The 12,677-nt window shown below is 36.7% G+C and overlaps 1 protein-coding gene across 1 annotated transcript; it reads left to right on the top strand.

The window, feature by feature from the left end:
* The first annotated feature begins 5,137 nt into the window (after positions 1–5,137).
* On the top strand, positions 5,138–9,514 carry fezf1 (FEZ family zinc finger 1). The gene is made up of 4 exons (XM_022672253.2): positions 5,138–6,282; positions 6,822–6,956; positions 7,472–7,604; positions 8,154–9,514. The coding sequence occupies exons 1-4, from the start codon at positions 5,584–5,586 to the stop codon at positions 8,408–8,410; spliced, it is 1,224 nt and encodes a 407-aa protein (XP_022527974.2). The 5' UTR covers positions 5,138–5,583; the 3' UTR covers positions 8,411–9,514.
* The last annotated feature ends 3,163 nt before the right edge of the window (positions 9,515–12,677 follow it).

Below are 12,677 nucleotides of genomic sequence, written 5' to 3'. Positions count from 1 at the left end.
CAAAATGAGATTAGTAAGTCTAGGCAACAAAAAAAAAAACTAATTTATATCGTTAAATTCAGATGTTCTCTCAATTTACGTTTTCAGTTTCATCCAAACCCCCTCTATAGAATGTACATGACCCATACCATGCAGTAGATGTCCTTTTTTTGTTTGCCCCTGCCCTTCAAAAAGCCTTAGTTCATTACTGGACAACATGCCTGTTTCTGGGGGAAGAAGTGAAAAAGTGATGCTCACTATCCCAATCAAGAATCCCCTTTTTGTGTTAAGATTACAGGCCTATGTAAAGATTATGCTACCCAAACACACTCTATTCCCTAAATTGCACATATAAACTTAAATTTAAAAATCATTTAAGTAATTTTGAAGCATTACTATTGGTCTATTCCTGTGGAAGGATGATGAAATTAAAATGATGTTAAACTGTAAACAAAAAAAATAGAGACATATGATGCATATGTGCATTACTAGTAAAATAAATAAATACAATACATAACGGGGTTTATTGATGGAATAAGACACGTCGCCGCGTGTAAAGCACAAGATCTGTTTATATGTTAATGTTAACATAATGAAGAAAAACATTTTTTTCCCTTATTAATAAAGTGCATATATGTATACATTGCTATTTAACAACAGACTTGTTTTACTCTCTTTAAAAAATATTTTACCTGATTTGACGCCATCACACAGAAACCTGTCTAAATGAGCCGGTCCTGGGAAAAGTCTACGTCTTTTCTTTCAGTTTTTAATCATGTTTGGTGTCAGAGGTAAAGTAATAATGTAAACTCACACACAGCATTAACCCTTGGCACACAACCGTCCTTCAACGTTGAAATGTGATTGTTGTTTCAACTTTGAAAAAACGTTGAAACAACATTTAATGTGAAATGGTTGTCTAAATGTTAAAAATGTAAGGTTAAAACAACATAATGTCCTCAACCTTTTGCCTTTTGAATCAGCATTTTACATTTCATCAGCAAACAAATAAAAAAAACGGATGGGGGAATGAAAACGTGGTTTTACTTATATTTGCAATAACTACTTTTTAAATTGGCACCTATTCTTCACCATATCTGGGGGAATTTTTGTTCTATTTCTATGTTTACTGTTTAGTGTTTTTTGAGATCAGATGTTGAATCAGGTTGGCGGTGGTGGGTCACATTTTTTATATTCAGCTTTAGCGATTTAGTGATTTTATAGTTTTAGTGAGCTATGGTTTAATAAAGGTTGAACGTACAACGTTGATTCACTTTTCAAAATCAACACCAAATCCAATTCAACTATAACATCAACGTTAATTCTACATTGAAAAGCCAGCTGGGCGTGTTTAACAGCACAGTGCAGTCTGGTCTAGTTTCAGTCGGACTGAGCGCTAACACATAACACAATTACGGTTCATACATGAATTAAAACGCAGATATTTATTATCCTGCTGGCTCTCATAATGACCCAAACTCCGCGCATCCGCGCAGTTTGTGTACAGTACTAATACTATATCTGCTTTTCCCTTTACTGTTGTTTGATTGGCAGCTTTTAAACAGTCTTTGAGTTAATAATTATATTCTTCTGTAGATTCACAGATAAAGATACAAAAATATAAACTTCATTAATTCTGACGGTGTGGAATGAATTGCTAAGTGATACAAGGTTCTCTGTTTTGTAAATAGTTATTTGATTATTTATTAGTGTAACACAAGTCTGTCATTTATTTTTATGTATTATATATCCAATATTGTAGTGTTTTTGTTTATATGTGATTATGTTGTCTGTTAACGGCATCAGGTGTAGGACATATGAAACATTTAATAAGCCTCTTATTTCAAATATGTTAGTGAACAAAGCTTTATATAAATAATATATAAAAGTATTATTACATACATATCGTTGCTGACACGCAAAAACCTTGTATCTACGCTTCCATCCTTTTCACTTTTGAGAATTTGGTAGTTGTTCTGTACAGTTCGTCTAAAATTAATGATGAATGAACAATGCTTTAAATGACATGGAACTGAATCGTTTTACATTTCATTCCTTTAAAAGTTAAGAAGGTTATCTTCATTCTCATGTAATGTTGCCTTTTTACAGTCTAACATCTTGGATAAATGTATATTATTAAAGATTAGTATTAATATATATTTATTTAAAAACAAAAATACATAATTTGAGGAGAGAACCTCTGCACAAATCTTTGATAGATGAGCACAGCTATAAAAATACAGATTTTATGTAAAGAAGAGCTGATAAGAAACAAGGACCTGGGTGCTAACTGTTAGTCCTGGACATCCTAATACATATCAAATCAATTCACTGTGTATTTATGTTTATACTAATATGATACACTAATAAATAAACATTGTTGATTTAGTTTACGGATTGTTCTCTAGTAAAGCACTGAAGATCACTGTGGTTTCTAGCCATTCAAACCCGTTTCTTTTAGAAATACACCTGAAACATTAAAAACAAATTTAAAATAGACTTAATAGGAAATGGCAGAGCTTTATCACATTCGAAAAAGAAAAAAAAACATTATGAGAGTGAGTAAAGGTCGTCTGGATGTGTAATACAGTTTTACATGCGTGCTATATAACTTATAATGGCCTGATTTCTGGATCAAAATCTTAAAATACAAGTTATGAAATGGTGTTAGCCTTAATACAGTTAACCTTTGAATAGGCTTAAAAAGAATGAGCTGTTCACGGAATTTATCTGATTCAATTTGTAATTTGGCATCAATATTCAGAAATGGGTCAGAGTTTATGGGTTAAAATACTAGGACTACATAAAAAATAAAAATTCCAAGTTTACAATTATTTTCCAATATTTATTTTAAAATGCATTGAATGAACAGCAAAATGTGCAGAAATATGCTTTTTCTGTAGGGGACTGATCTTATTTTCTTTTGGAAAATCGACTAAACTTAATTTGGCAACACAGAAAAGCCCAGATTTTTTAATACGGCAGCACGTGTACCCTACCGAGCTGAACCGGTGGCCTGTTCTGCTGCTCTGCTCTGCTCTGCTCTGCTCTGAGAGCGGTGGATCTGTGCAGACTGAGCTGCATCAGCAGATAATAAGTCAGCCCACTGAGCCTCTTCACCGGGAGGACTGAGGAGCGGAGCTGAAGGGAAAGGATGGAGAAATGAGCAGCATGGGCCCTCCGCCTACCCTCCATCTGGCTATTAAGCCTGAGCCTGGGGTCAGCTGTCCTCTGCTGGAAGAAGCCTGTCTAATCACCACAGGCCTAATTATCTCCTTCCCAGCCTCAGATCTGATAAGAAAATGATCTTGAACTATCAGCTCTTCAGCAGGCTTTAGGTAGAGGAGCTCTGCAGCCCAGTCCTCTCTTTGGATGAAAATGGAGGAATTCGTGTTTATTTCGAGATAGTTTGAATTTCTCGCTGAATCCGTCACCCCTACCCGCCCGCTCTCCTCAAACTGAACACATTAAAGCTCTGTAGAATTGCACTGTTTAGTTGATGAGTTCCAGCACGCTGTAAAAGTGCACGAGCTGAATGAAGTGAGCTGCGCGTTTCTGTTCATTTTTCTGTCTGTCCGACATCACACATCCCAAAACACCAACCAGTCCCAAACACGCTCATTCAGAGTTCTATAAATCACAGCTTAAGACTTCCAGACGAGACTGTGTGTGTGTGTGTTGCTATTGACTCATCAGCACAGAGATCATCGTATAAATCAGATAACTATACAGCTCTGGAAAAAAATAAGAGATTTCTGTACTCTTAAAACGTTATGATTATGAACTAAATAAATGTTTTAAATGACAATATTTTTATCTAGAATTTGGGAGAAATGTTGTCCGTAGTTTATATAATAAAACAACCAAAGTTCATTTTACTCAGACATTTACTTATAAATAGCAAAATCTGAGAAACTGATTCAGAAACTAAAGTGGTCTCTTAATTGTTTCCAGAGCTGTATAAAATAAGGATTTTGTCCTATAAAATTTCGGATAAAGGATTTTATAAATTATTTAATACATTATTTATAAATACATCTAATATATATATTTATACATATTAAAAACGTTTAAATTACAAATAAATATGCCATGACTGTTTTATAGTAGATCCAGCTGAAACTGCCGTTTTCTAGCAGTTGCTGTTTTTAGATGCTGAGCTTTTTACAAGAACACATACTTTCACAAACATTTCTTAAGACAAACTGCAGCTACGTGTTTGACTTTATTGTAACAATGGAGCTGACACCAATTCAGTGTTTATGTTTGTCCCAATACTTTTGTCCATTTCTGTATTTTTATTCTATATTAATGTCATTCTTTGTTCCACACCAAGCCGCTACAATTCATTCGTGCTTTCTTTTCAGGGAAAATCTATCTCTGATCAGATAAAATTATAAGGTAAAGACATTTGATATATAATATAAACAGGGCTCTTGTTTACAAAAGTATCATTCATTGCAATTCTGAATTCTATGTTTTTAAAGGTTAGAGGCTTTCATGCCTGAAATATTCCTTTATATTTATATTAATCAATACATTACATTTAATAGTAATAAAACATTTAACCATCAGCAACCAAAAATATTTTTATTACTTTTAAGGATTCAAAAATAATCTTCAATAAATAAATATTATTATTGTTTTTATTATTGTTGTTGTTACTCTTATTACACACGCACTAATTATTATTATATTATTGTTTTTACTATTATTATTATTATTATTATTATTATTATTATTATTATTATTATTATTATTATTATTATTATCGTTGTTGTTGTTAAAAATGTTCTGTAATCTGATGTTTGAAATTTTAACCCAAAAATTCCATGGATGTATTTTAATGGTGTTTGGTGTTGCTTCTGTCATTTATTTTATCCAGATGTATTTTAAACAAAAAAATGACCTATATTTAATTCTGCAACATTACTGTAAAAATGTTAATAATAACACACTGCTGATGTTATTTTAACATACCTATAGTTGGTCTGAGTTGTTGACGCGGGACAGAGGGGCCACTTCTCCACTGTTTGAGGCGGTGTTTTTGTTTTTTTATTGTGCCTCCTTGAGGCGTTTAGAGGTTTTGTGCTCAGCCCCTGGTGATCATACCGCCCACTGCTCAGCAGCTCATACACTCACTGAGCTTCATCAGAGAGAGAGAGAGAGAGAGAGAGAGAGAGAGAGAGAGAGAGAGAGAATACTGACTGGGTAAGTGAATGAGTGAGTGAGTGAGTGAGTGATTGTGTGAGTGAGAGAGTGAATGTGGGTGAGTGTGTGTAAGTAAATGAGTGAGTGAGTGAGTGAGTGTGTGAGCGCGTGGCCAGACGCTGCGCTGCGCTCTCTCCCTCTATCATTGGTGAGTTGGAGGCGCGTTATTGGCCAACACGCCCCGCTGAGGTGCGCATAAGTGCCGATCGCCAGCGGTGAGGCTGCGCCACGCTCTACGCGCGCTCACAGGGAGCCAAACTCAGGCGCACCGGCACGCACGCGCGCTCGCACACGTACTCACTCACACAGGGGGAGAGTGAGAGAGAAATAGTGGGGAATAGGAAAAAGAAGGAGAGAAAGAGTGAGGGAGAGAGAGCGCTGCGCTCGGAGGCGATGGACGGCGCGCGCTTCTCCTCAGCGGGAGCGCCCGGCTCCCTTCCGCCACCGCGCGGCCCCGCGTGCTCCATCACCGCCGCTGCCGTAAAGCCGCTGGCCTTCTCCATTGAACGGATCATGGCGCGCAGCCCGGAGCCGCGCTCGATGCCGTTGTTCCCGGCGCGCGCCTCTCCCCCCGCGCTGCGCTGCGTGCTGCCGCTTGTGCCCCTCGCCTATGAGGCCGCGCACGGGCTCGAGCTCGGTGGCGGCGGCGCTCTGCACGCGCCTACCTCTCAAACATTCTCCCAGCACCACCATCACCACCACCACCAGCAGCAGCACGCGCACGTGCACGCGCCCGGCGGTGGCGAACTGATGGGCTACAAACACGAGCACAGCCACTACAAACTGTTCCGGCCGCGCGTGCTCAGTCCGGTCACGGCGCACGCCTTGCAAGGCGCCGCGCGCTACGTGAGTTGTGCGGCGGAAGGCGCGTGCGCGCCCGCTGCTGCTGCGGCGGCGGGGCTGCTCGGGCTACATCCAGTGGCCTCGTACTTTCTGAACGGACCGCTGCAGAAGGCCGCGTGGGTGGAGAAGGCGCGCGCGGGAGCCGAGAGCGCGCACCTGCTCACAGAGAAACTCCTGAAGAACTCGGCCAAGATCGGCGGGGCGCCTCACAGCAAACCCAAAGTGTTTACCTGCGAAGTGTGCGGCAAGGTAAGACAACACACACAGGCACACACGCGCATTAAAAGTAATAAAACAATGATTTAACGAGAACAGCGAGTAACTCTAAAGTTTAGTGAAGTTTCCAGAAGGTCAGTAAAAGGAGAAAATATCATGTATCACTGAATTATAATATTCTCACAGATGTTGTGAACACATTTTACAAATAAAACTGATAACGTGATTTTGCAGTTCAGGCTGGTTTTGTCAGTACACTGTTTACGGGTCGCTGTTTCTATACTTTTTGAACACACCAGTAGGAATTAAAATAACCTCTGCACCTAAAACCTTTCTGAAATTAGTTTTGAACGATTGTACAGATAAAAAAGTTATACCGCTATTAAACAGTGCGGATAACGAAATGCTGCGGTTATTCTAGACTCGGTTAAACACAATGTTGGGAATTTTTCTACTGTCTGTAATAGGAAAATGACGCTCGCGTGTTTAAATCTGATTAAATATGTAAAATCGAAATGATAATGAAGAAAAAGCTGAAGTTTAATTCTGTTCTTTTGTGTGTGTTTGTACAGGTGTTTAATGCACATTATAATTTGACACGCCACATGCCCGTGCACACCGGCGCCAGACCGTTCGTGTGTAAAGTGTGCGGCAAAGGATTTCGCCAGGCGAGCACTCTCTGCCGACACAAAATTATACACACTCAGGTACAGCTTTTTCACACTCTTAAAAAAAATAGAACACACTGAGATACATCTCTCTCACACTAAAAAATCACTACACTTAATCTGGGATATTATATCACATTATTATTATTATTATTATTATTATTATTATTATTATTGTTATTGTTATTACTGGTAGTAGCAGTGATAGTATATGTATTTGTGCTATTTTTGTAATTATTATTGTTGTTTGTACCATACCAAAAGCACACTATTATTATTATTATTATTATTATTACTATTATTATTATTATTATTATTATTATTATTATTATTATTATTATTATTAATAATAATAATAATAATAATAATAATAAGAAGAAGAAGAAGAAGAAATATAATTCGCTATTTAAATACATCACTGTAAATAAGCACTGTAAATAGGCATTCAGTCTCACATTTAAATGTATTAAACTATAAAATTATACAAAAAAAATATTAAAAATATACGGTTTTACAATGTGTGTAAATTCGGTGTGATTGTGTGTGTTCTGCAGGAAAAGCCTCATAAATGCACTCAGTGTGGGAAAGCGTTTAACCGGAGCTCCACTCTCAACACACACGCGCGCATACACGCCGGATACAAACCGTTTGTGTGCGAGTTCTGCGGGAAGGGCTTTCACCAAAAAGGTACACACACTTACTGTTTTTTTTTTCGTTGTTTATTTTTGTCTGGCTGTTTCTTTTTTTCATTTATTATATTCTAAATATTTTGTCGATGACACGTAAACTCCATGTTTTTAGTTTAGTTTTTTTTTTTTTTTTTCATTTTTTTGACATGATGAGAATCTTATTGTTCGTTATAATATGTATTTGTAATGAATACATATATTTAAAATGAATGTTTTCATGCAAAAAAGGTTTTAATCCTGTAAAGTTGCCAGTTTGGAAATATACATATTTACATATTTTCATGTAAAATATTTTTACATTGAGGTTTTTTTTAATCCTGTAAAGTTGCCAGTTTGGAGATATACTGTTTCTGCGTAACAGCGACAACAATTTTCAGGCTTCTTTAGATTTCTTCTTTAGATTAACTAATATTAGTGTTTACATTATTTAAACTTTTCTGTTCCTCATGAGTGAAAACGAATTCCACTCTGTATTTACTAATGTATTCATTGTTTATTATTAGAGTGTATTCACACTCGTGCTCTCTCTCTCTTTGTTTCTCTGCAGGCAACTATAAAAATCATAAACTGACCCACAGCGGAGAGAAACAGTTTAAGTGCAATATCTGCAACAAGGCCTTCCACCAGGTGTACAACCTCACCTTCCACATGCACACACACAACGACAAGAAGCCCTTCACCTGCCCCACGTGCGGCAAGGGCTTCTGCAGAAACTTTGATCTTAAAAAACACATCCGGAAACTGCACGACGTTTCCCCAGGACCACCCTCACCGCCCACCCCTACTGCCGCCCACACACAGTGAGCTTCATTCAGCACTGCCCGCGCGCCCGCGCCCTGGACCTACTGCATCATCATCATTATTATCATCATCATCATCTGCCGCATCCTCATCTTCTTCGCTCTTAAAAATAAAGGCGCCAATTTTTTTCTCTTACTGTTTTTGGAGTAATGCCATAAAAGAACCACATTTGGTTCTCTTTTGGTTTTTGTTCTGTTTAAAGAACAGTCCAGAACCGTTTGGGACCCTTTATTTTTAAGAGTGCACAACGCCTGCTCCACCTTCTTCTGCTTTTGGCATTATCCTGCGCGCGACCACCGTGCGTGACCCCAACACAGCGGCTTTTAGGGGGTTTAATACGTTTTTTTCTTTCACAACCTTCCTTTCACTCTCAGGGTTTAATCTAAGTTGTACATTTTATTATATTATACGTTTTATTTATTTGCCATTGCAATGATGTCGTTAAGTTATAGAGAGTGAACTCTGATATACAGGAAAAATACTGCTGTGTACATTTCCGCATTTTGTACAAAGTGTTTCTTATTTATAGTCCATTTTTGTTGTTGTTAAATCAGCGTGAATTATGCAAGGGTTTGTTGTAAATAATTACCACTGACACCAGATTTCTCATTAAACCCATAGATTATAAATCACTATAAGAAGGGGAAATACAGTAAAATAAAGTATGGTTTATGTTGAAGCGTTTCCAACTCGACGTTCGAGGCATGTCGTTCAGCCTGTTCTGCTGCTGCCTAAAGGCGTTTCGGACCCCAGTAATGGAGGAGTAATGGGACTTGTGCCTAATGAGAAAATGAACTATAATTAGGGAGCGGAGATAAACATTGTGGATGGATGGGCTGCTGCTGGTGGTGGTGGGAGGGAGGGTGTGAGGACCACCACGTCTCAGCTCACGTCCCTGTGAGTGCGAAGGGTGAGTGATTTTCCCCTCTGTACACGTAAAGGATCAGTGAAATGTGTAACGTCTAAAGAAAGGCCTATGCAGAAGTGTGGAAAGTGCCCCTAGAGAAGTGCATTAAGGTCTATGCAATGCCAACCATTTATTACTGTGACTGTATTACTGTTTCAGTACAGCTAATTTAAATAAACTGATCACTGTCAGTAACACAATCGCCCTGATTATGGTGGTGATAATGACTCTCATCTTTGTGTTGTAAACTGTGATTATTTTGTGATTACACTGCGCTGGAGCTAAACACACAGACCTGTGAAGAATATGCGTAAATATACATTATGCTCTTTAGTGCTGACGATCAGGACAAATACATACAGGACGACGCATTGCTGTTGTGGTATTCATATATATAAATTAATATAAAAAAAAATTGAACTAAATCAAACTTTATTACTTATCAACGTGTTCTCTGAGCGAAATCTGAAATGTTTTAAGTCAAACCACAGAGTTAAACACTTTATTTGTATAGTGCACTGTACATGTTTTGTAAATATTTAATTTACGTTACTTTACTCTGACGTTTCTACCAATCCTGGCCCAAATCCTAATCACCACATTGTGGGAGATCACTTAAAAAAATCCCATTTAATTTACTGCTCTAGGTTCACGATGTCACAAACATACGTACATATGAATATCTTTACCATTCATACATAAAGTAATATTTAAAGTTTGTATGTATTATATATTTATTAAAATATTATATATATATATATATATATATATATATATATATATATATATATATATATATATATATATATATATATCCGCTCTATTATTATTTTTTAAATAAGTCTCATGTGAAAACTTTCTATTATTTAAAAAATACAGCAAAACAATGCTCCAGATATCAGGCAAGTTTCTTTCTATTAGAATTATATCAAATAGAACTTTTTGTGTGTAATAGCCGTTTTCATTAAACACAAACGTCTGTTTCACACACTTTAAAGAGAGTAAGGGTTGAAATGGCAAAATTCCAACACATTTATTATGTTTACTTATATACACAATATCACAGAAAATGGTAATTATTAGTATTATTATTATTAGTAGTAGGAATAATAATTATCATAACAACAACATCTAATAATAATAATAATAATAATAATAATAATAATAATAATAATAATAATAATAATAATAGCCCTTTAAAAATTTGCAAGCGCACTATAACAAAATCATCGTACCTTAAAAAAACATGAGAATTATATGCAATTAAATTACATGCCCATTCAATAGCGTATATGTTCTCTTATACCAAATACTACACTGTGCACGCGTGAGTCAGTATAGTTGGACTGGCATGTTTAATACGTCTAAACGAATGTGGATACACAGAATCAAAATCTGCTCCTGAAATTAAAATAATATTATAGCTTTTTATCCTTAGCTAATGATCATTGAAATGTTTACAAGATCGTCTTCTACAAGTTGGGATCGTTTTCCGGAAGAACACCAAGAAACCATATTTACTGTACTTATATTTAAGTCACACGCTGAGACACGCGCTCCTGTTCAGCACCGCGACACTGAACAGCTCCCACAGTCGCGTCACTTACCATCAAAGTTCTCTGTTCGCGCGCGCTAATCCCCCCCACACACACACCACTCTCGCCCGCCGGCGCTCTCACCAACACAATCCTAACGAGGCTGAAGTTGGTTTGATATTCGCAGCTCCAGATTCGTTTGGCTCGATATTCGCAGCCTCGTATTCCCCGGCTGAAGTTGGTTTGATATTCGCAGCTGCCGCTTCACTGAACCACCGTGAACTAAAGGGAGCGTTCACAAACACCCGCTGTTTATATTAAACACCTCACAGATCAACACTGAAGGAGATAGAATGAAGAAAAGCAGTACAGCTGTTTATTAACAATGTAAATATACAATATCGTATTAAATGTAATTTTGTATATTGTAAAATATTTATTTTAATTACTGAATTTATAATTATATATTACAATAAATAATTAAATATATATTTAATAAAATTATATTTTAAAAGCCATTGCGCTCAAAAAATATGAGGCAGATGTTCAAGTGTGATTTTGAAGAACTTTTTCATGTTCTAGTCTTCTAGTCTTCTTCTTTAAGGAAAACCTGGAAGTAGCCTGGCCCAAGCTGATTTTATACTTTAAAATTAACTGGCAACATGGCATACCAATCCATAATGCACAATTTTTTTTATGTAAAGCTGATGTTCCAGTGTGATTTTGAAAGACTTTTTCATATTGGGCCAGACCAAATACACATGATCTGAAGAGTAGTAGTCTTCTACTTTAAGGAAAACCTGGAAATAGCCTGGCCCAAGCTGATTTTATACTTTAAAATTAACTGGCAACATGGCATACCGATCCATAATGCACAAAAAAATTGAATATAAAGCTGATGTTCTAGTGTGATTTTGAAGGACTTTTTAATCTTGGGCCAGAGCAAATACACATGATCTGAAGAGTACTAGTCTTCTACTTTAAGAAAAACCTGGAATTAGCCTGGCCCAAGCTGATTTTATACTTTAAAATGAACTGGCAACATGGAATACTGATCCATAAAGCACAATTTTTTTTATGTAAAGCTGATGTTCCAATGTGATTTTGAAGGACTTTTCATCTTGGGCCAGAACAAATACACATGATCTGAAGAGTACTAGTCTTCTTCTTTAAGGGAAACCTGGAATTAGCCTGGCCCGAGCTGATTTTATACTTTAAAATTAACTGGCAACATGGCCTACCGATCCATAATGCACAAAAAAATGAATATAAAGCTGATGTTCTAGTGTGATTTTGAAGGACTTTTTAATCTTGGGCCAGACCAAATACACATGATCTTAAGAGAACTAGTCTTCTACTTTAAGGGAAACCTGGAATTAGCCTGGCCCGAGCTGATTTTATCCTTTAAAATGAATTGGCAACATGACATGAAAGCCATTTTGCACAGAAATAATGAATATAAAGCATTGATTTTGAGAATACCAGAACTCTTGTTCTGAAAAAAAAAGTCCAAAATCATACTGGAATATCAGCTTTAAATAATATTTTTTTGTGCTGCCATGTTGCCAATTAATTGTGCAGTCTAAAATCAGCTCGGGCTAGGCTAATTCCAGGTTTTCCTTAAAGTAGAAGACTAGTTCTCTTCAGATCATGTGTATTTGGTCTGATTAAAAAGATTAAAAAGTCCTTCAAAATCACACTAGAACATCAGCTTTACATAAAAAAATTGTGCATTATGGATTGGTATGCCATGTTGCCAGTTCATTTTAAAGTATAAAATCAGCTTGGGCCAGGCTACTTCCAGGTTTTCCTTAAAGAAGAAGACTAG

The sequence above is a fragment of the Astyanax mexicanus genome, chromosome 2, assembly GCF_023375975.1.
Source record: "Astyanax mexicanus isolate ESR-SI-001 chromosome 2, AstMex3_surface, whole genome shotgun sequence".
In the NCBI taxonomy this organism is placed as follows: domain Eukaryota; kingdom Metazoa; phylum Chordata; class Actinopteri; order Characiformes; family Acestrorhamphidae; genus Astyanax; species Astyanax mexicanus.
The sequence above is the reverse complement of the archived record's forward strand: the minus strand, read 5'-3'. Positions and strand labels throughout refer to the sequence as shown.

Bases quoted from the DNA above. Each gene is read 5' to 3' on its own strand.
- fezf1 (XM_022672253.2), top strand. From the start codon at position 5,584: ATGGACGGCGCGCGCTTCTCCTCAGCGGGAGCGCCCGGCTCCCTTCCG. The intron at 6,283-6,821 runs GTAAGACAACAC...GTGTTTGTACAG, and splicing joins CCTGCGAAGTGTGCGGCAAG to GTGTTTAATGCACATTATAA. The intron at 6,957-7,471 runs GTACAGCTTTTT...TGTGTTCTGCAG, and splicing joins ACAAAATTATACACACTCAG to GAAAAGCCTCATAAATGCAC.